The sequence below is a fragment of the Scardinius erythrophthalmus genome, assembly GCF_964197995.2.
Source record: "Scardinius erythrophthalmus genome assembly, chromosome: 10".
In the NCBI taxonomy this organism is placed as follows: domain Eukaryota; kingdom Metazoa; phylum Chordata; class Actinopteri; order Cypriniformes; family Leuciscidae; genus Scardinius; species Scardinius erythrophthalmus.
This window is the reverse complement of record NC_138230.1, coordinates 28,210,805-28,233,726: the sequence shown is the minus strand read 5'-3', so window position 1 is coordinate 28,233,726 and position 22,922 is coordinate 28,210,805. Positions and strand designations below refer to the sequence as shown.

At 35.4% G+C, this 22,922-nt stretch overlaps 2 protein-coding genes across 2 annotated transcripts; one reads left to right on the top strand and one right to left on the bottom strand.

Annotated features, from left to right (window-relative positions):
* The first annotated feature begins 303 nt into the window (after window positions 1-303).
* On the top strand, window positions 304-5,530 carry nudc (nudC nuclear distribution protein). The gene is made up of 9 exons (XM_081377689.1): window positions 304-537; window positions 1,030-1,107; window positions 2,403-2,615; window positions 3,199-3,279; window positions 3,386-3,499; window positions 3,984-4,178; window positions 4,260-4,343; window positions 4,512-4,630; window positions 5,262-5,530. The coding sequence occupies exons 1-9, from the start codon at window positions 463-465 to the stop codon at window positions 5,311-5,313; spliced, it is 1,011 nt and encodes a 336-aa protein (XP_081233815.1). The 5' UTR covers window positions 304-462; the 3' UTR covers window positions 5,314-5,530.
* Window positions 5,531-14,988: 9,458 nt separating this feature from the next.
* tbxta (T-box transcription factor Ta) lies at window positions 14,989-17,801 on the bottom strand (the record flags this gene model as incomplete). The annotated part of the gene is made up of 8 exons (XM_081375781.1): window positions 14,989-15,253; window positions 15,347-15,470; window positions 16,116-16,289; window positions 16,382-16,443; window positions 16,555-16,616; window positions 16,715-16,849; window positions 17,036-17,300; window positions 17,617-17,801. The coding sequence occupies 8 exons, from the start codon at window positions 17,799-17,801 to the stop codon at window positions 14,989-14,991; spliced, it is 1,272 nt and encodes a 423-aa protein (XP_081231907.1).
* Window positions 17,802-22,922: the final 5,121 nt, after the last annotated feature.

Here is a 22,922-nt window from a genome sequence, read left to right as displayed (position 1 = left end):
TATGCTGTACTATATTACACTGTATCATACATTATTCATACATTATTACAGCTGACACAACATCATCATAATCATGTTATTATTTAATACTTATTATTTAAACAGAATAAATGTAAATGACAATTTAAAGAGTACAGACAAACATTTATTAGTGAATATGGAAGTATCATGTTCTCAGGTACTATACAAGTCAGTGCCAGTGGTCTCTAGAAAGTTCTCCCTCTTTGGGCCTCTTCCTTGCGCGCCAAGAACCGCCTCACCCGCTACAGCTTTCTAAACTATCATCTGATTGGTTTGCGCGTTTGTCCTTCAAGTGTTTGTGATCTGATTGGTCCTAAAGATTGTGTGGGCGGTCCTTGTATCTAGGAAGTCTAGGCAACACACCGGTGTTAGCGTGATTCTTAGCATCACACATCAAATTGTAGTTCTTTAATCTTCCATCTCTAGTAAATAGTAGTGAAAATGGGTGATGAGGAGGAGAAATTCGATGGGATGTTGCTCGCCATGGCGCAGCAGCATGAAGGAGGAGTGCAGGAGGTAACATGTCAACACATGCAGCTGCATGCTAGCAGCCGAGCTAACTGATGCACGATGACTGGCTGTAAAAGACATCTGTATGTACATTAGTTACGGAGAACTTGGCTGCTTGTTAGTGTTGGGTTGGCCAAATAGCACATTAATATGCTGTTATCATTTATTGTTTATTCATGCACAAAGTATGTGAGGTATTACAATGTTGTATTATGTGGAGAACCTGTTTTTGTTTTAAAACCTAGTCATATATCTCTTTAGACTGTATGTAAATGTGCCTAGGATGTCCATAATGCTGTCTACTTAGGCAGCTCACTAGGTTTTGAAACAGCCATTGCATATCAATCAATGACCATTAAACCCATAAACCTGATTTCTATGTTATGCCATTCCAGTGAACATTAGTGGCTTGTTGTTGTGTTATACCTTTCTAATTGTGTATCACTTCTGTTCTGTTCTCTTCTCTTCTCATTTCTTCTTCATTATTATTGTTGACAGCTGGTGAACACATTCTTCAGTTTTCTAAGGAGGAAAACGGATTTCTTCTCGGGAGGAGAGCCCGGAGCCCCAGAGAAGGTCTCTTGACTGTCAGTTGCACTAACTAAGATTTAACTGAAGTCATGTCTGCTTTATTTATATTTGAGAATCATTGACTTTTTGTCTTTTTGCACCTTAAAGTCAGCATGAAACAGAAGTTACGATAGTATTTTATTCCCTATTGTGACGTATATTCGAGTAAAACGACTTCTTGTAGAGCGGGACTTGATTTTGTTCATTAGGAATTGATTGGATGGTTGAGGTTGCTATTGCTGTGATCTGATGTGAGTGACAAGTTGTCCTGCCTCTGTTCTGAAAAACACGTCATTGGGGAAGAGATGTCATTGCAAGAGGGAGAGGAAGTTATTTTGATTAAAGATTATGAGGACACATGACATTTTTTAAAAAATAATGATTTACACAACTAAGGGCCAGATTTACTAAATGGCAAATTAGCGTGAGAGCGCAATCCCATAAAAGCACTGATGGCATGGGAGTGGAAAGTTCTGCGTGTGATCTACTGATGCGCAAAATAAAGAACACAGACACAGCCGGATCATTTCCATAATGACCAACACAATCTATGAAGAGCAGCGCAAATTAAACGTGGTTTAAGACAAGCTTTTTTCTGGGCAGTAAATGGCTCAAATAACAGTAAATTGACTAGTGCAAACCTTAGTAATTCACCTTGCATGATTCATTTAAATACTGTCCTCCCATAAATGTTGCATCTGAAAGAGAAACTCCTACAAATGCATACATGCAATAAGGTCAGCCACAAAATTAACTGTTCACGCCTTTGTGTCTTTAGTAGATTCTGACAGTAGTTTTTAACACCAAAAGAGGGTTTGCGCTGGCATAAGATGTTAGTAAATCTGGCCCTTAAATCATTTATAATAAAATGCAATATTCCATAAAAAAAATAATTGTCACTTTTGATTTAATGGTGAGTGACTTTAAATGAATAGTTCACCCAAAAGATACATATTTCTGCCATTATTTACTCCAAGTAGTGTCTATATATATATATATATATATATATATATATATATATATATATATATATATATATATATATATATATATATATATACAATTTATTTTTTTATATTTAGGTATTGTGGATATTTTTTTAGCATAAGATTACATTTGAGGAATGGTTTGAAATTATGTTATTCACATTTTTTATTAGAATTAGAAACTATTGCCATTAAAAAAAATGAAAGAAAAAGTTTAATGATGAACAATTGCTGAATGTACCTTTATTCTACAATTTGTGAGCATTTGATATTCCAACCAATTATTGATCTGCTTTCTTTTCATTTGTCTTATAGCTTGTTAAAGAGGTGTTTGCTCATCATAATCAGCTCGCCCTCAAAGTTCAGAAAGACAAACAATCCAGACAAGAGAAAGAGAAGAAAGAGAAGGCTGAGCGAGCTGCCAAACTGAAGGAAGAGGAGAAAAAGAAGAAACAGGACGCCGAGGAGCCTAGAATCAAAGAACTGACTGATGAGGAGGCCGAGAGACTGCAGTCACAATTAAATAAAGTGAGCATTTTTAAACCATTACCATTCATAAAACTCTTTTATGCCCTGTTTATGTACTAAATATGTACTAAATTCTTATACTGTTTGGGCTGGTTTTACAGACAGGGCTTAGATTAAGCCAGCTTAGGTCTTTTATAAACATGCCTTTGAAAAAAAACATTACTAGTGTTCATCTTGAGACAAAACAATTGCACACTGGCATATTTTAATATATGTCAGAGCAAGTTGATTTCAGTTAAAACAGCTCAAACGTGCATTTTCGTCTGGGACTAGCTTAAGCCTTGTCTCTGAAACCGGGAGTTTATGTATTGCCTTATCTTATACCAAATATGCATAAACGAAATACTTTTACACCTTAAAGGGATAGTTCACCTAAAAATGAAAATTCTGTCATTTACTCCCAATCCATAAGACTTTGGTTAATTTTCGAAAACAAAAATCAAGATATTTTAATGAAACTTGTTTAGAAGATTTATGGGTTTGGAATAACTTGAGGGTGATTAAATGAGAGAATTAAACATTTTGGATGAACTATCCCTTTAACACCATCAAATGTGATTCATGAGTAACTTTCACCATTCAGACAAAAGAAGAAAAGAAAGATTCTGGAGTAGCTGAGAAAACAGATGTCGATACATCAGGAAAAGCAAAAGACACGAAAGGGGTAAGTGGGATTTATATCATTAATAAATATAGCAGTGAAAACTGAAATGATGTAGTTTTGAGCACTCTACATTTATGTCTAATGCTCGCTTGTGTGTGTGTGTCAGTCGGACTCAGAAGGAGAGGAAGATGAAAAGGACAAAGACAAGATAAAGCCCAATGCTGGAAACGGAGCAGACCTTTCAAACTACCGGTGGACTCAGACCCTGTCTGAAGTGGATGTGAGTCATATTTTTCTTTATTTACCAGTTGAACAGAGAGTCAGTCAGTCAGAAAGTTATTTTACATAAGTCTGTTAACTGTGCATTATTCCTTAGCCTTGCCGCTCCCTTCTTTTTTATAATTCCGGGTGAGAACCACTGCACTAAATAATGTCACTGTTTCAGTCAATGATTTCGGCCCTCCAAAAAATTCTGTTTTTGTTATATTGGCCACATATGCATTTCAGTGCATCACTATTTATTATACACACAAGGTGAAGATCAGAATGTTTATGGGTAAATAACACATAGTCATACTTAACCCAAAATCAAAGTGAAAAAAAAAAAAAAAAAAGATTTTGCTTTGTAACATTTTCATGATAATTAGGGTAATGGGAATTGTGGTAGAATTTTTGCACAAATAATTTAACAATAAAAAAAAATGAATCTTAAATTTAAAAAAAAGCCCCTCTCCCCAATATCTCAACTGTCAATCTTCTCGCAGCTGGTTGTGCCCTTCGATGTGAACTTTCGTCTGAAGGGCAAGGATGTGGTCGTGGACATACAGCGGCGTTCCCTGAAGGTCGGCTTGAAGGGTCATCCGCCTGTGATTGACGGACAGCTGTGCCATGATGTGAAAGTGGAGGAGAGCTCTTGGCTCATAGAGGATGGGAAAGTGGTCACCATCCATTTTGAGAAGGTATTGATGAGAGCATGCATAGATGGCATTTGTTTGAGTTTGTGATTTGCCCGGATGACTAATGATGCACGTTTATTCCAGATAAACAAAATGGAGTGGTGGAGCAGGTTTGTGGCCACAGACCCTGAAATCAACACCAAGAAAATTTGCCCAGAGAATTCCAAGGTAAGCGCAAACTATCTCCTAGTCAAGACTGTGAGGTTTTTGATCAAGGGTTGATTTCAAACCGCATGTGGGGATCATTGTGTCTAATAAATATTGAATTATTACAAGACAAAATGATGAATCACACCCTTTCGTCCCATGCCGTGTTTTTAAATGGAATCTTCTCAGCTGTCAGATTTGGACGGTGAGACGCGCAGTATGGTGGAGAAGATGATGTATGATCAGAGGCAGAAGTCCATGGGGCTGCCCACCTCTGAAGAGCAGAAGAAGCAGGATATCCTGAAGAAGTAAGAATACAAAGTCATGTGGTGCTATCAGAAAAAAAACCCCATAAAACTGGGAAAGATGTCAGTGAGAAACCCTTGTGATTGTCTCTTTAATATTCAGATAATTTGATATTTTTTGGAAAATGTCATGAGCTACGACTCCCAAAATATATTAATTAATAAATAATTCATGTAATTTTCTTTTCGTTAAATACATTTTACTTTGAAATAAAATTTCATAATATATACCACAGGTCAAAATTTTTATTTTACTTTTTTTTTTTTAAGAAATTAGTACCTTTATTCAACAAAGACTCATTCATTTGAACAAAGTGACTCTAAAAACAAATAAATTCTGTTCTTTTGAACTTTGTTTATCAGAAAAAAAATCCTGCAAAATGTATCAAGGTTTCCACGCAAAAATATTAAGCTGCATAACTCTAAAAATTGGTTCTGAAGTATAATGTGACCCAGAAGACAGGTAATTGCTGCTGAAAATTCAGCTTTACCTTCACAGGAATAAATTACTTTTTAAAATATATTCAAATAGAACACACTTAGTATGAGTTACGGTCATGTAAATAAATCCATTCTGTGTGTTTAAAGTTGAAGCGTACTCTTCTGAATCATTAATATTCTTCTGTGTCTGCAGGTTCATGTCTCAGCATCCTGAGATGGACTTCTCTAAAGCCAAGTTCAGCTGAGAGCCGTTTGTGCTGCATGAACCTCTGAATGATCATCACTGGACATGTGACCCAAGGTTACCCTTCCTGTTCTACTCACCTGATCAGTTACACGAGTTTGTTTTTGCGTTTACGAGTGTTCAACTGACAATTTCAATGTTGTGATGATGAAAGTATCATACACCATGTCTTGCTTCTTTGTCTTTGTTTTTTTTTAAATAAATCAGTTGAAACCTTACCTGTTTGTGGAACTTTAACTCTTAAACTCTCTTAAAACTATTATGTTGATTGTCACGGTTTTATAAATGTCGTGTAAAGTCACGTATACAGACTGCTGGTTAGAGCGCCACACTCTTTCCAGTGGTAACCTGGAATAAGATTATTGTTTTATAGAGTGGTTTAGAGTTAATGTATCCAGTGTTATTAGGATTATGTTTTTTTTTTCAAGTTGACCAGATTTATGGCTAATTTAACACTAAATGTCTTAAATTACAAACTAGAGTGAAGTGCTCAAGTGCTCTGCCCCTAAGAAATGCAAAGGTTGCTAAAATAAAATAAAAATACAGTATGTTTTTTCTGTATTTTTCTGAATGTTCAGTATATTTATTCTAATTAAAGATCTGATCACTTTAAAATTATTTTATTTTATTTATAAATCTTTTATCTATATCCTGATCTACTTTACTTGGGCTGCATTCACAGTACTCATAAAGTAGTAAAAAGTACCCGGATGACCTACTACTTCTGGCGAGATTCTGAAGTGTGCATAGTACGATGGACACTTTACTATCCCATGAGGCCACGGGAGAGGATTTTGTCAATGACAGTGAAGCGAGGTCACGTGATAATGACAACATGATGAATGTAGTATGCCGATTACATTCATACTATAGACCATACTTTTTTTGCTGTCATGTTAAAAACATGTACCTGCTCAAGAGAATATGGCTGCGTCCGAAATCGTATACTCTCTTGAGCAGGTTCTTATTTTGAAAAGAATTTAAGAAATTTGTGAAGAATCACTTCATGACTTAACCACTAAAAAAGAGTATTCTATATTGTATGAGTGTGTGTAGTATGCATGTAATCTGGAAGTACTACAGTACATTCGCCATGTTGTCATTATCACGAGACGTCACCTCACTGCCATTCACAAATCCTCTCCCGTGGCCTCATGGGATAGTAAAGTGTTCATCACATTCACACTTCAGAATCTCGCTGGAAGTAGTAGGTCATCCGGGTACTTTTTGCCTACTCTTTTATGAGTACTGTACTATTCGTACATACTTCTTTTGTCACATACTGTTTTTCACCTACTATTTAGTAGAGAAGGATCCGATTTCGGATGTAGCCGTAGTGCAGACACAAGGGGTCAGTGTTGGCAAATGATCATTGAGACAGTGGTTTTAAATACTGGCTGTTTTTGTGGGAGCTGCACCTTGTTTTTCCTCTCCTGGCCATCAGGTGGCGCCAATTTGTAAATTTAGTTGAAAACGTGAAGGTTCCTCTCGTTTTCAACCTTACAAATTTTACCATTGTTACCACTGAAACATATCAGACTTACAACAGTTGTAACTGATTTAAAATAAAAATAATTTAATACATTAAATGTTTTATTGATTTTAATCATGGTGGCTAAAAAATGACTGTACTGTAATGAGAACTGTGGTAGAAACTGAAACCCTTTGGCTAAAAATAATAGTAATTCCACATTAATCTATTGTTTACCCATCATTTCCTTAACAGTTCCTCTGACCTATATTTAAACCCAGTACAGTAGGAAGATATTAGTGAAGATTTAATCTTCCTTTTTTACACCACATAGTCTTTCTGTTTGGGATCACTTTGGCCCAACCAATATGAGAATCTTAACAAGAAAAAATGTCATGTTTGGGACCTTTTTCTGCTTCTTTAGAAAAGTCTGATGGGTGTTATTCCATTTTTTATGTCATATATTTTGTATGCAGTTTTTATTTATTTCATTTCAAATGTAGGTGCTGATCATGTATTTGAAATATCCATTCCTTTAGAGCAAAATGACAGATCAGACCCTCCTCTGACATCCTGGCTATCACAAGTTATTCCTCACCCAGGCTTGATTGTATATTTTGTATCACTGCTAATGGTTTGGAACCGAGGGTGCAGTTTGTTAACAACTCTCTTGGACATCGTGCGACTGTCTATAGCTTTAGTGGCGGCCTTCATCATGATGGTGAGAGTGTCAGTTACCATCTTACTCGTGCCTGTCAGTTGCATTAGCTCGTGCAAACTAGCAAGTGTTTGTTGTATGTGAAATGGCACATATGTTTCCTAAATCTTAATAGTAACTTTGCCTCTTGTAGGCAATTTCACAGCTCAGTCGTCAAAATGGTAGACAAACATTTGATGATGTTTAGCACAAACACAACATTTTATTTCATTTTTTGGAAGCAGACCAATCATTTAGTGAACTAGGCCTAGACAGTTTTGACAAACTTAAAACCGTTTTCATTGTCCTCTTTTGTCCATAAACTGATTTATTACAGGCCTGTGTTTCGCTTTATTTTTATTGTATCAGGGGGGAAAACTGCTTTCACTTTTTAATAACGTTAATAGTTAGTATCTTTACAGCATTTATTAATGTTATTGTTACTTCATGTTTGATAATACATTCACAAAATGTACATTTTTACAGCGTGAAAGTTTAAAAAGTTTTAGTAACATTTTTGTCATGCTTTAAAGTAGTACGCTTATTTCGATGTGTTATCATAAAACGCATGTAAAGTACTTGATTATAATTGTAACTGTAGTGTATTATTCGATTTAAAGTTAATATACTTGAAATGTACTAAATTGCAACTTCATTATTACAAAATACATTTAAATATATTTAAATATAGAAATTACATTATATTATATTTTAGTTTTCCATAAATGCTTGTGAGTACAAGTGCAGTGCACTTTAACCATATTTGAAAGCCAATAGTAATTATGAAATTTCATATAAAAATGGCTTAATGTTCAGCTAACTGCATTTAATATAAATTTACTTTTCAGGTATATGCTGAAAAGTGGTTAACAGGTAATACATGGATAATAACTATTCCATAAATATAATTTAGTTCAATAAAATCGCCTAAAGTTACAAAATATTAAATAAAAAAACATCATCAAACTAAAATATAGTACATTCATTTGTGAGCAGACCTGGAGTGTTAAATTATATTATTTCTGTAATAAGTACTCTTTTTAAAAGTGTGTTTAAGTGTACTTCTGTTTCACAAGGTGGTCTTGATAATTTGCTGAGAATTTTTTTGAGTTTGTATTGAGATTTTTGGATTTTCTCAGGTAAAAAAAAAAAAAAAATAAGCAGCCTGAAAGCAAACTGTTCTCCATTGAATCTCATTGCAGTCCAGGAGGATTGACAGAGATCTGAAGCTAGAGATTTTGAGAAAAGAGGTAAAGCCAGGCCAACGTCTGCATGATGCAGCTGTAATGTTTTCTCCCAGAACGCTCCGTCTCTGTCGGTGGGTGTAGTGTTGAGCTGGCCGGGGTGAAGCTTCGGGACAGAGAGCTGGAGGTTGCTCAGCTGACAGCTATGTCTCACCCAGGTACGAGAATTTCTTCATTAGCGAAGGCACACAGACATCAGAGGGCGAAGTGGGTTTGTGTGGGGGTGAAAGGCAAGAGAGATGATGGGCAAACACGGCACCACGACGGGCCGCTCCAGACTAGATGACTTGTTTTTGGCAGCAGGGACCCATAACTCATCCACAAGCCCTCGCATTCAGACTCACCATTATAACCCAAGTGTTTACCCAGTCATGCACTCACTCTGTACTGACTGCACCGATACCGGGAAATAGAAGATGCATTGGCATTGTTGATGGAAAACGAGGTCCCTATGGATAGACTGGAAAATATGCTGCCATTCTCTGTTTCTTGGGAAAATCAGTATGACATTAAAAACATGGATTGAAACTCATCACAAGCGGATTATTTTGAATTATATTTACTTAAAATACTGCCACTATATCAATATATAATATAAATCCTCTTTTGTCTTAAACCAATATTTTCTCTCGACAGTTCATGCTTTCTGTATATGCTGTATCACTCTGTTAGTATACTGACAGCAGCTATAAAATGTTTATGTCACTTTTTAAGGTTAATTGATCTAGAAAAAGTTGAAGGCTGTGTCCGAAATCTCATACTTTCTTGAGTAGGTTCTTATTTTGAATAAGTAATTTCTTCACAACCACTTAAAAAAGTATGTTCTATATAGTATGAGTGTGTGTAGTATGAATGTAATCTGGACGTACTACATTCACCATGTTGTCATTATCACGTGACCTACCAGCGACAGTCACCTCACTTCACTGCCATTCACAAATCCTCTCCCGTGGCCTCATGGGATAGTAAAGTGTCCATTGTATGCACACTTCAGAATAGTAGGGAAGTGTATGTGATTTCAGATGCAGCCTCAGTTTTGATTTGGGATCGGTTGACATTTCTGTCCCCAGTTCTGTAACTTTACCAATTATATTTCCTTTTCCTTTTTTTTTTGAGGATCGTTTGACATTTTCTCATCTTATTCTGCTTGTCCCACTCATTCAGATTCCATCCTGTTATGCCAAATTGAACGGGGTGTGAATTCAATTACAAAGCTTTAAAGTGAGTTTTTAATTGGGAAAATACACTTATCACAATGCATTTTTTATTTTCATATTATAATTTTTTTATTTTTTTTTTATTTCATTTCTTCATAATGCATTAAATGATCTTAATCTCGATTTTTGAATTCCCGGTGGAACATAAGCTTATAAAACCATGTTATTACCACATGTACCCCTTTTTTATCATAAAAAATTTGAGAAAATATTTAAAATTATACATGAACTACAGACAAACCACAGTGATTCAAGAGAAAAATCTTGCATCAGAAATGACTAAGAATCTGAGAATGACCAGTATTAACTGCATCAAGGGTTTTTCATGTTGCAGTGGTTAATCAATAGACGTGCATATCATTCGGTCCCAAATGTGTGTCTGAGATATGGGAAAGATGCTAAAAATATTATATAAAATTCTTTTTGAGGAAAATCTAACTCATAGATTAAAAAAAGTCTACATAACATGTATAAAAAAAGTGTTATCTAATATCTTAACTAAATAACTAAATAACAAATGTGTAATTTGATAGTCTTTAGCTCATTTGCACAACTTGCTTCCTGTACTAGAAACTATGCATTTTTAATGCATTTAAACAGTCATTCTAAATCTAAATCTACATATGTATTTAGTTTTATATACAAGCCATTTTCTTCAACCGTGTTATGCCACATTCCACTATCATTTATTATCAAATTAAATCAAGAACTGATCAATTCAACCAGTGTTGTTTTCTAATTTAGTAAAAACGTATCGTTCTCCTGATGTAAAAAAAAATATATGATCAATAAGTTATGCCAACATATTTTTTTACATTGCTTTAACTCGTCAAAATACAAAATTCAATGTTTTAAGTCAGTTTAATGTCATTTAAGTTGAAATGACTTAAACATTCAGGTTGATTGTCCTTAAAAATTTAAGGCAGCAACGTTTTTTTGTTACAGTTCGAAACGACACCACATACAAAAAATAATAATAAATAAATAAAAAATAACATAAGTACATAAGCCATCTCAGAGAATGACTTGTGCTAATGTATCATAAACACATAATTCTCAATATCCACCTTCTCAGTAGTATGCAATGTTAGCAGTGTTAACAAGCAAACTCAAGACTGGTGAGGTCCACATGGGTAAAGCGGGCACCAATGGGAAACAACAAATAGCACACTTCAGAACACAATGATCTCATTTGTCCTCACAGTGAGGGGTCCTATAGGCCTTCCTTTCCTCACCTGTGTGCCGAGCACACTTTGAAGAGCGTATTTAAAAGACACACTTGCCAGGAAGACAGAGACCCAATGAAGCTATTATTAACAAGGATCAACACAGGCAGGCTGCCATATGTGTGTGTTTAGGATGTTATGAGTGTGCAGACAAACCACACAGACAAAGAGCTCAGTCAGAGAGCTAGAAATACTCGGAGAAGACTCGTCACTGATCAGATGCATTAAAAGAAACATCTGTGGTTGCTCTATAGGACACCTGTGTGAACTTGAGGAGAAATTACTTCATACCTTCACTAAAAATCACATGGACTCCAGTTAAAAGCCATTGTGATAATTGATCGGAAAATGTATGTTAGTTGTGAGACGCTACTTAGCATTTGAGGGCAGATGATGTTGGTTTGATAATGCAATGTCATCCGGATTTTTATAAGTGTCCGTATTTCATATTTGCATTCATAATGTGACTTTCTACAATGACCATGGGGTTAGTGCCGTCCTCACAATGGTGACATCTCATTTATCGCATCCATAGCAAACAAGTCTTCCAATTTTTATGTTATCAAGCCAGATCTTTAAGCCCACCCCATCCATCATTTTTGACATTTTAAAGTCTTGATTAATATATGCGTGATTCTCGGGATTTTTTTAAGCCCTCCTGATGTATGCTGGTCCGTTTTGACTCGGATGAGGCACATAACATTTTTTTTAAAGCCATATTTTTTAGTACAAAAATGAAACTTTGGATATGTGTTAAGACTCTCAAAATACAAATGTATTTCATTTTTTCCCCCAGATTTTTTAACATTGTAAAATGTTAGAGATTACCATTTAAACTAAATTGTCAGGATGCCTTCAAAACCTGTGCATTATGTGCAAGTGCTTTCACAACAGTCTGTTGCTTATGCAATTTACAAAGTGCTTTTCAGGGCTGCGTTCTGTGAGAGTTTCGACCTCCACACAGTACAGACAGAGATCTGTTTAGAAAGACGAACTTTCATGGGTTGTTCTCTTTACTCTGGGAACACACACCATGGCTGCTCTACCAGCTGCCTGTCACATTGCTCCTTCATTACTGTTTGCCTGTGTCCCCGTGACCCTCCAGGCTTCATTTACGCCCTAGTGTTGAGTCCTCAATCACGGCCCAGACCGCAGATCTCCAGTGCTGTCAATGAGCAGTGACATCAGCAGCTTTCTGTCACACACAGCTCATGCAGAGAGCGTTTAGGACGTGTTTCATTTCATTTCATTAATGAGAGATTTTAATCCTGATTACCTGAGAAAACAAAGCTTTTAAAATAAGAATAAAATACTAATAGGATTACCAATACACCACAATTACCACCACTAGAACTAATAATAATTATTATTATTATTATTATTATCAAGATTATTATTATTGCTATTTTTATCATTTAAACAAAGCTTTAAATAATAACAATAATAATACCAATACACTACCATTATTACTACTACTACTACTACTGTTAATAATAATAATAGTAATAATTATAATTCTTTTTATTATTATTATTATTATTACTATTATTACTATTATTATAATTTAAACAAAGCTTTAAATAATAATAATTATAATACCAATATACTACCATACTACTAATAATAATAATATTTTTTATTATTGTTATTATTATTATTATTACTGTTATTATATTTTAAACAAAGCTTTAAATAATAATAATAATAATAATACCAATACACTACTACTACTGATAATAATAATAATAATAATAATAATAGTAATAATTCTTATTCTATTTATTATTATTATTATTATTACTATTATTATAATTTAAACAAAGCTTTAAATAATAATAATACCAATACCATTACCACCACCACCAATAGTACTACTACTAATAATAATAATAATAATTATTATTATTATTATTTAAACATAGCTTTAAATAATAATAATAATACCAATACTACCATACTACTACTAATAATAATAATAATATTTTTTATTATTGTTATTATTATTACTGTTATTGTATTTTAAACAATGCTTTAAATAATAATAAATAATGATAATAATAATAATGCCAATACACTACCATTACCACTTCTACTAATAATAACAATAATTTTTATTATTATTGCTATTATTATTATTATTTAAACAACGCTTTAAATAATAATAAAATACTAATGTCAGTTCACTACCATTATTACTACTACTTTTAATAATAATAATAATATAATTATTATTGTTGTTGTTGTTGTTGTTGTTATTTATATTATTATTATTAACAGCTTTAATCATAAAAACTATAAAAGACCTCCAACAATATACATAAAAGTAGTACGGCACAAATATGAGAAGACAAATGTGTTAAAAAGTAAACGAATCTTCAACAAAGTGTGCAACATTAATGTTAATGCAAAAAGAGAGAACGTGTGTCTCATTTAGAAGATTAACTTTTTGTTTTTTTTAGGTTTTGCCATTTTAATTTTCTCTTTGGTGTCAGAATCACTTGCAATTTGTTATTGATTTTTTTCTTCTCTTATTTGAAATGTGTTGACCATGTGTCACACTGATCTGCAGATTCTAACAAAGCGCTGTGAGAGATTGTGAAGCGCATCACACGAGCCCAGACTTGATTTAGCACAAACCTGCCGCTGCACTGTCATCTAAACTACCTTTCACTGAATTTAAGGATCATCTTCACCTGCTGTCCAGTTCCTTAAAACTGCCTCACTGATTAAGCTCAAGATCAAGATGTTCAACAATACACATGAAGTAATACATCAGTAAGACTTTAAGTGATTAGATATAATGTGCAGAAAGACCTGAAAAACCTTGTATGTTATCAGATTATTCATGTATAATGTCTCATTTATGATCAGTTTGAACAAGCAATTTCATAGGAAACAACCATTAACACCGATTATCAGTTAGGACATTATTGTTATTAAGAAATATGTTCTGATAGCTGTTAAGTTTGAATAATTTACATTTGGGTTGTTTATTGAAGAACTTCAATGAACTGTTCATTTTTGTTCACATTCACCCTCTTAAGATGAGCAATTGATATTCTGATAATACTAGCAGTGTGTTATTTTTTGTTCCTTACAAGGTCAAGATCTGTACATAAAGTCCCTTGAACAAGCCGAATGTTAATAATACGACAAGTATTTAAGAAAAAATGCAAGATAAATAAAGACCACTGGCAAGTGTCTGACAGAACAAAAGAAAGAAATTTAATTTATTATTAAAATGACATAAATAAAACTCACAAAGAGTCCAACAAATACAAATAGATAGATATGTACAAATGATTTCTCTATAGGACGGATTGCAGACATAACTACAGGGTCACTTGTTTTTTCAACCGTTTTCACCATTTCAAACTAAACAGCAACGTCTGTCTTTCTCTTGCACAAAGCACATGTAAGACTGTTACAGTTATTTACTGTAATACAATGAAAATGGTCGTTAATTTCTATTTATTTACACACATATACATTTTAGTGAGTCAACAGCACGATTTGGTCTTATTAATATTTTAGATAATATCATTAAGAATAAACATAATAATTGGCCCCGTTTTATGGCGGATGATGGTTTTTGTAGATATAGATACTCTATAATTAAGTGATTGTCTCTTATCAGCTCTTGATTGTGATACTCGCAAGATGTGAATTTAAAAATGGACCCGTTTTCTGATTGTCGAAACGGCGAGAAGCTCTTCTAGATTCCCTCTGGAAGTAGGCCAGCCTTTGTAGGATCTCCACCTCAGATCATGTCCCATACTGCACCATCAGTCCCAGAGTCTCAGTTGGGATTCATCTGGAACTCAGTAGCTCTGTGCCACAGGAGCCCAGGACGCCGTAAGCCTGGCGATGGAGCTCTCAAACTGGGCATCTCCCACGCCAACCTCGCTCAAGCCTGGATCATACATCGAAGAGGGAGAGGACACGGGCAGAGAAGAGGTCAGCCCAGAGTAGGACACCGAAGAGCCGCGCAGGAACTGAGACGTCAGGCCGCCGGTGATGGACCCCGACGCTGAGCCCGACGGGGTGAGGGTGGTCCCCGCAACGGACCACAAGCTTGGGTACTGGCTGTAACGCAGAAAGTACATGGTTGGTTAGTGAATCCATGGGTCAGTCATTGTTATTAATACAAAAAAAAAAGAATGTGTAGAAAGTCCCGACCTGGTGTTAGAGGTAGTGTTGGTGGTGTGGGCCAGGGTGCCCATGCCGCTAGAGTTGGGTATCTGCAGGGCTGACCAGCTATCGTGAGAAGCAAGACTTCCAGAAGAGTTGTCCATGTAGTTATCTAAAAGCAAAACACAAGTAAAGGACATAAATGGAAGGGAATCAAATGAAACACACTTTCAGAATGCTATGAATTACTGTGCTAAAATGGACTGAGATTTAACAATAAAGGTTTACAGTCTACAATTTCATTTTTTTTCAACTGCACACCCTCAGAAACCATTGCCTTGATCAATACAGTCAAAGTGTACTGTGTACTAATATTCACAATGCACTTATTGTGTACTTATATTGAGTAAAAAATATGGTTACACTTTATTTTACAGTGTCATTGTTACACGTTACATAAATTATGCATTATTACATGCAATTAACCCGCATCCTAACCCTATAGTAAGTACATGTATTAATTATTATTACTCAGTGCTTACACTGAAATACTGACAGTCCTTGTTACGTTACGTGTACTTACCATAGTAATAACAGTAAATTATGCATAATTACATGCTACTAACCCTCAACCAAATTCTAATCCTACCCTAACACTATAGTATGTTGCTTAATATTACTCAGTACTTACATATATAATTACAATGTAACAATGACACCATAAAATAAAGTGCCTTCATATATAATAATGTATGTAAACACAATCATGCCAATAAAGTACTTTAAGCTGAATTGAACTGAATGTATTTGCTCTTACTGCTGGTAGTGCTGCGGTGGGGGTAATGGCTGGGATACGGGGCAGCCCTGTGGTTCCTCAGGCTGGAGTATCTCTCACAGTATGAGCCAGAGGAGTGAACAGGGGCCCCACTGAACTGAGGAGGGCTGCTGCTGGGGCCCATAGGGCCGTTACTGGGCAGGAACCAGCCACCAACTGTTGTAGGGAGACACAAATGTTAAATATACTATATGACACTGTTTGAGGGGAAGATTTAGTATAGTTCATTTGAGTGTTGGTTCACTTACGTTGTGAATATCCAGATTGCTGATTATCAGTGCTGTGGTCTGGGATGTCCTTGTGGTCACTTCTGTTGACATGACAACAAAATTTCAGTTGTAATCACATACATCAATTATCGAAACAGGTTTACAGAATGTCTTTAAAAGAGAAATTACGAGTATTGTATTTTTTCTTGTACCTTTCTTTGGCATCAAGGAATGCTTTGGCAAACGGGTTGTGCTTGATCTTTAGAGCTGTGATCTGAAAATAATTAAGGATTAGAGCTAATGAATATGGAGGGAAATGTTACATTATGAAGGTCGAGGACACATCTCGGGCGTCATTTAACAAACACTCACCTCTTCGTTCTGATAAGCTGTGACCGCAATAAACTGGGTCTCAGGAAAAGACTGACTGCTGATCATTTTCTGAATCCCGCCGACTTTCACTATGTGAATCCTGGGTTCGTATTTGTGCAAAGAGTTCAACATAATCTAAAAGAGAAGAAAAATATTGATTTTGAAATGTCATAAATATTGAATATTCAAAATATTTTTTTAAAAATAATATTTTTATTTTTAACTCCTAACAAAAACGGTATAGCCTACTTTTACTGTAAACCTTTTTACTGTACATTTCTTTATTTCACCACTGAGATAGGCTATAAAGATTTCCTTTACCTGTCCTCCTCCATTGAGTTTATTGGAGAGTTTGACTTTGCTGAAAGAGACGGGCGCTTTCATCCAGTGCGCGCCGAAGTTGGGTGAGTCTGGATGGATGTAGACGCAGCTCGGACTCTGAGGTTCGGGTTTTCCACCTGGCACCCATTCGCCGTTCACATATTTCCACCGGTTATTATCGGCCGCCACGAAGTCCAGCAGCACCGAGTACATTGCGTTGGGGTCGAGACCGGAGACACTGGCTCTGAGCACGGGAAACATTCGCCTAGAAGACGAGACAAAGATTTGTCAAAAAACATTTTAATAGCATTCAAACTGAATGAACTCGACAAGAATAATTATAATCGCTAATCGCGACAAAAGTAGAACGCTAATAAACGACCGAGTTGGAAGACTTGAACTTATTTACCGAAAAAAAAATTTTTTTTTTAGCGATAACTGACTTCTGACTTAGCGTAACTTAAAAAAAAAGTAAAAACAGCGTAACTTCACGGACAATTTAAATCATGAGTACTGATTTAAAAGTGTTTTATAGGCTAATGAGAGCGTTTAGTTTTAACTGTTGTCAAATCTCAACATACCTTCCAGTCTTAGTGACAATCATTTCATTTGTGAGTTCTTTAAATTTGGTCCACAACTCCGCGTCATCAAGGGAAAGTTTAATATCCCGCTCGGACGCGTCGCCTTTCTCGCTGCCCTTCTGAAACTCGCTCTCCACTGCGCTCAGGAGGTGATCCAGGCGCTGATCGGGACTTGAGGAAGACATATTTCCGATAAAATAAACCTTGTTAAGTCCGAAATCACCAAATCCCGTTGGGTTACGATGCTTTGACAGCACGTCTTAAACTGCCCTTTTAGCGCGCCCGGAGGCTTTTTAAAGGCCCGATACTGATCCCCTGCTGTTACGGGGCGTGACCCGGAGCGCGAGACCAGGCCCATCGCGCCCTAATAGCGCCCGATAATTTGTCGCCACAAAACGGAAAGTATTCTTGACATAGCCCACATAGTGGCACATTACAAAGTGTTAAAGTGCTTGAAAGTCTACAGTCACTGAAAAACGTTTAAGATACAGGCCATTGTGTAAATAATAATAATAATAATAATAATAATAATGAAATAAAAAGCAAAACATGACAATATTAGAAAACTAAGCACAACTTAAGCTATTATATTGGACTATAATAATGAATTAATTTAATGTTTTTGAATACAGTCTGCAACATTTTTAACTTTTATTTAGACTGTATTTTTATTTTTGACTATTATTATTATAAAATAGCCTATTTTAAACGCATTTCTTATTTTTATGTATGTTGGCTATTATTATTATTATTATTATTATTATTATTATAATTATTTTAATTGAAACATTGACCAAAATGCTCATTATAAGAACATCGGATAGGCTATATCGTGGAATGATAGGCTATAGCCTAAATCTTTTCCTTTTCGCGAACTCGCCTTTGAAACAAAAGAAGGAAGAGAGACGGTGTCTGCTCCCTCGGTGCCTTTGAACTCAGCTGTATATTTGCGAATAATGCTAATCTTTTGTTGTCCCAGATACACATGTGAGAAAGCTCGTGTTTACTGGGACGGGCCATTAGGATGCGGCCATTGACGCGTCCTGCGCCAGTGCTCGACTGAAGTGTGGATGGCCCAAAGGTGATATGTGTGAATTCCCTTAATCCAGCATGACTCCAGCCAGATGAGTGTCCTACAGCAATATCTGGGATATTTATGCGCTGCTTTTCAACCTGAATTTTAAATATGCAGCTGTAACTTTTTATTATTTGTTTAAAATAATAAACAAACATAAAAAAATAGTTTCTTCTTATGAGTAGGCTATTTAAATATTTACATTAAACCGTAAATGTAACTGTAACAATATTGTTGTTGTTTATAAAACTGGATAGGCCTATTGTTTACTTAGCCTATTGAATATCAGTCAACAAGTGTAGTGCGTATTAGGGTACTTGACATGAGGAGTTGAGCATGACAGCAGTCTTGCATCGTGACATGTTATACTTTATCTAAACCTATTGTAAACAATTAAAACTTTTCTATTCTTTTGTAATTGAGAGTTATGTCAAGTTTTTTATTGACATCATAGATACTTTATGTAATACTCCTAAAATGAATGTCATGCATCAGGGCCATTAGTGAACTACAAAAAAAGGCGTCTAAAATATATATTTAACCAAACATCTTGTTGGAGAAAAATGAATGTTATTATGGACTGTAGCATGTAACTATGAAAACCTTAATTCACCATATTTCAGTGAAAACTGTGCCAGTTACTTTTTTTAAAAACACCATCAAGCTTCCCCTATTTATATTGTCTCATTTTCTCAGCTTATTATACTATTTCTACATGATCTAAGATGGTAAGCATTAAGTTTAAAAGAGCTCTGTGAATCAGTGTCTTTCTGACGCACTTGGAGTTGATGATAGAGGATGTTGATGAAGTCCGCACTTCTCAGGGGCCATAAATGTGAAGGGCCCTCACACCTTTCCACTGCTTAGATTCAGCTGATTTAGAGAGCAACAAACAGCCTGTCATCAGTCACATCAAGCTCACACACACACACACACACACACACACACACACACACAGAATAAATCCGGTTAACATGTTATCACATGAAAGTACATGAAAGTACACTGTTTTTAAATTAAAAGACAAACACTATTTGCATATAGTTTTCCATACATACAGATTGAGTGCATGTGGATGGAGGTTTTGCGCGAGCGGTGAAGGGGTTAAGAGATGCTGCCTCTCTCTGGCATAAGGACACTCTCACCTCGGTGAGAAATATTACAGAGGACTGGTGCTCCACAAAAGGACAGTTATAAGAGAAGATGCATATTTTCCACACTTCTCCTCTCCGGCCTAAATCAGTAAACAGGGGAATCGGATGAGTCAGTCTTTGGAAAATAAAGGAGACAAGATACACACAGACACAAGTTTCTATGTTTTATGGGGACTTTCCATAGAAATAATGATTTTTATACTGTACAAACGGTATATTCTATCCCCTTAGACTTACTCTACACCTAAACCTATACCTATCACAGAAAACTCTCTACATTTTTACATTTTTAAGAAAACCTCAGTCTGTATGATTTATGAAATGTCTCCACAAGGAAAATTATTTTGGATATTGCTATTTTTATGGGGCCATTTTGTCCCCATAATGTAGGTTTAACCAGGACCACACACACACATACACACACACACACACACACACACACACACACACACACACACACACACACAGTTTTAAAAAAATCTGTCCATTGTGTCATAAACACACATACACAATTTTGTCCAAGCAAAAATACATGTGAAGACCGTCAAGCTCCAAAATGTAATAATTTTTTATTATGTTGATCATTTTATTTTTTGATTCTTTGATTAATAGACAGTGTGAAAGAACAGCATATATTTAAAATGCAAATCTTTTATAACTTTATAAATGTCCCTCTTGATCAATTTAATGCATCTTTGCTGAATAAAAATATTAAAAAATAATTCTTACTGACCCCAAACTTTTGTAGTAGGTTATATTTATATTAGTATACAGTTAGTATACAGTATATTCAAACAAATTTATACTTACATAACACAATACAACAAACATATATTTAATTTTTTCTCACTGTTTTTGACACTGTTTGAGATACAAACAGTGTGTACATATAGTTTTTATATCTATCCAATGTGTCATAACACACAAAAATGTGTTATGTAATCTCTGGAGACAGTAAAGCTCCAAAATTGACTGGTATTTTTTAATGAAGTATTATGTTAATCATCATCACTTATCATATGTTAGCCTCAATGATGTGTTAATCATTTCAGTGCTGTTATGATTGCTGCTCTCAAAATTCTTGGCAGCAACTTGGATTTTTCTTGAGCAATTTTCCTCTCATGCCAGTAATCACATCAACCATGTCGAATTCAATTTCAGTTTTTAAGTAGGCTATAATAACAACTGACACGAGTGCATGCAATATGCAAGCATCAGTAAAATAAAAATTTTAAAATAAAATCTGGTCTGTGTATTTACTTTCCAGTTTGAAAATAGGTGGATTTGGGTTTCTTCAGCACAGCTGTCGTTGTATATGAAGTGGCTTTATAACAGAAGACTGAAGGACAGTGTGTGTGTGTGTGTGCGTGTGTGTGTGTGTGTGCGTGTGTGTGTGTGTGTGTGTGTGTGTGTGTGTGTGCGTGTGTGTGTGTGTGTGTGTGTGTGTGTGTGTGTGTGTGTGTGTGTGTGTGTGTGTGTGTGTGTGTGTGTGTGTGTGTGTGTGTGTGTGTGTGTGTGTGTGTGTGTGTGTGTGTGTGTGTGTGTGTGTGGAGAGAGAGTTTACAGTACTGCCGTCCACACAGACACACTCCCCCCGCTCTCAGCCAGATGTGGATTGAGTCTCGAGATGCGTCTGTCACTGCTGCGTTTCCACTTCAAGTTCAGGAAATCTAAACTTTCCTCTCCTAATCACCCTGCCCTTTGAAAAGGATAAAAAAGACTGGAGGGACGGTAATTGTTCCCCGCTCTCTCGGCCCCCCCTCCCCGCAATAGACATCAGACCTTTTGGATGCTAATGAGAGAGGGAGAGAAGATGGTATTGCTTCAGAAGCTTCTGATGAACTTTATCCTGTGGGACACAGTGAGGTGAGAGCTGAAGAAACAAACAGCCGGCACAGAAGGTTGTGAGAGAAAATCATAGAGGAGAGGGAGTTTCTCTCAGCTGATCTAGTCAGGAGTATGAAATTACATGTTTGTTTTTTAGTTTTTGTTCTTGTTGTTTTCTTTTGAGTTTGACAGTTACAGTTTTTCTCGATTGTTTACACATTTTCTGAAAGCATGCCTCATATTCTCAGAACTCTACACACAAATCAACTTTACAAAATCAATAAACTTTACATTCAAAACAATGTTATTTCTTCTCAAAGTGGTATTTTGTTTTCAGATGACACACACAAACCATCATATGAATAGACATTTATAAGAACCAGTTGAACACTGATGTGCTCAATGTAAAACACTATGATGAAAATACTTCTTCTCCATTCGTCATAATGACTTAGGTTCAGTGTTACACTTACTACAAACAGTACATACATAAGTGTGTTGTAAAATATTTGAGAATATTGTTTTTATACTCAGAACACACAAATACACGGTAACAAATATATTATACTGTATTTTTTCCACAAAAACAATGTACACAGTGTACATCCCAACCAACACAAAGTTGTACATACAGTGGTCTACAAAACAACAGAAGAATTGACTGTATACAGTTACAGTTACAGTAAAAAAAGTAAAAAAAAAAAAATTCCAATGTTGGCATCCATTGCTCCATTTAAGAGCTCACCTGTTGCCCTTTAATGCTAAAGCTCTGATTGCTAATTGTAAAACTGTGTGACGGGTGTTTGCCCATGTGATGAGTCAGTGTGCATATTTGAATGGCAGTGTGTTCCTTGTGAAAACAAGAGATTTTCTGCATGAACATTGTGACAAAAGCAGAGAATTGTGTGTAGTGTTTTGAATAAAGTGTGTTTTAGATCTGCAATTTGAGTGTTAAGCAGGAATTGTGCTTGTAGTTTAGCAGAATTGGTTCAGGGGGTTGGTGAATGAGTTACATGTTGTGGTCATTGTGTCTCAAGTACCAGTATTTGTGTGTAAACAATTGAGAAAAACTGTAAACACTGAAAATGCTTCCTTCCACATTACCAAAAATTCTCGATGACGGTGATTTCAGATGTGCACTAATGCCCAATTTCAACAGTACTCATATATCATTTAGGTATAAATTACACACTACTGTTCAGAAGTATGGGGTCAATAAGATTTTAAAATGTTTTTCAATATATGCTAAA

What these genes read in the sequence shown, in the direction of transcription:
- nudc (XM_081377689.1), top strand. Translation starts at nt 463, where the DNA reads ATGGGTGATGAGGAGGAGAAATTCGATGGGATGTTGCTCGCCATGGCG. An exon ending in AGCCCGGAGCCCCAGAGAAG is followed by an intron (nt 1,108 to 2,402) that starts GTCTCTTGACTG and finishes TTTGTCTTATAG; the next exon opens with CTTGTTAAAGAGGTGTTTGC. An exon ending in TGCAGTCACAATTAAATAAA is followed by an intron (nt 2,616 to 3,198) that starts GTGAGCATTTTT and finishes TTCACCATTCAG; the next exon opens with ACAAAAGAAGAAAAGAAAGA.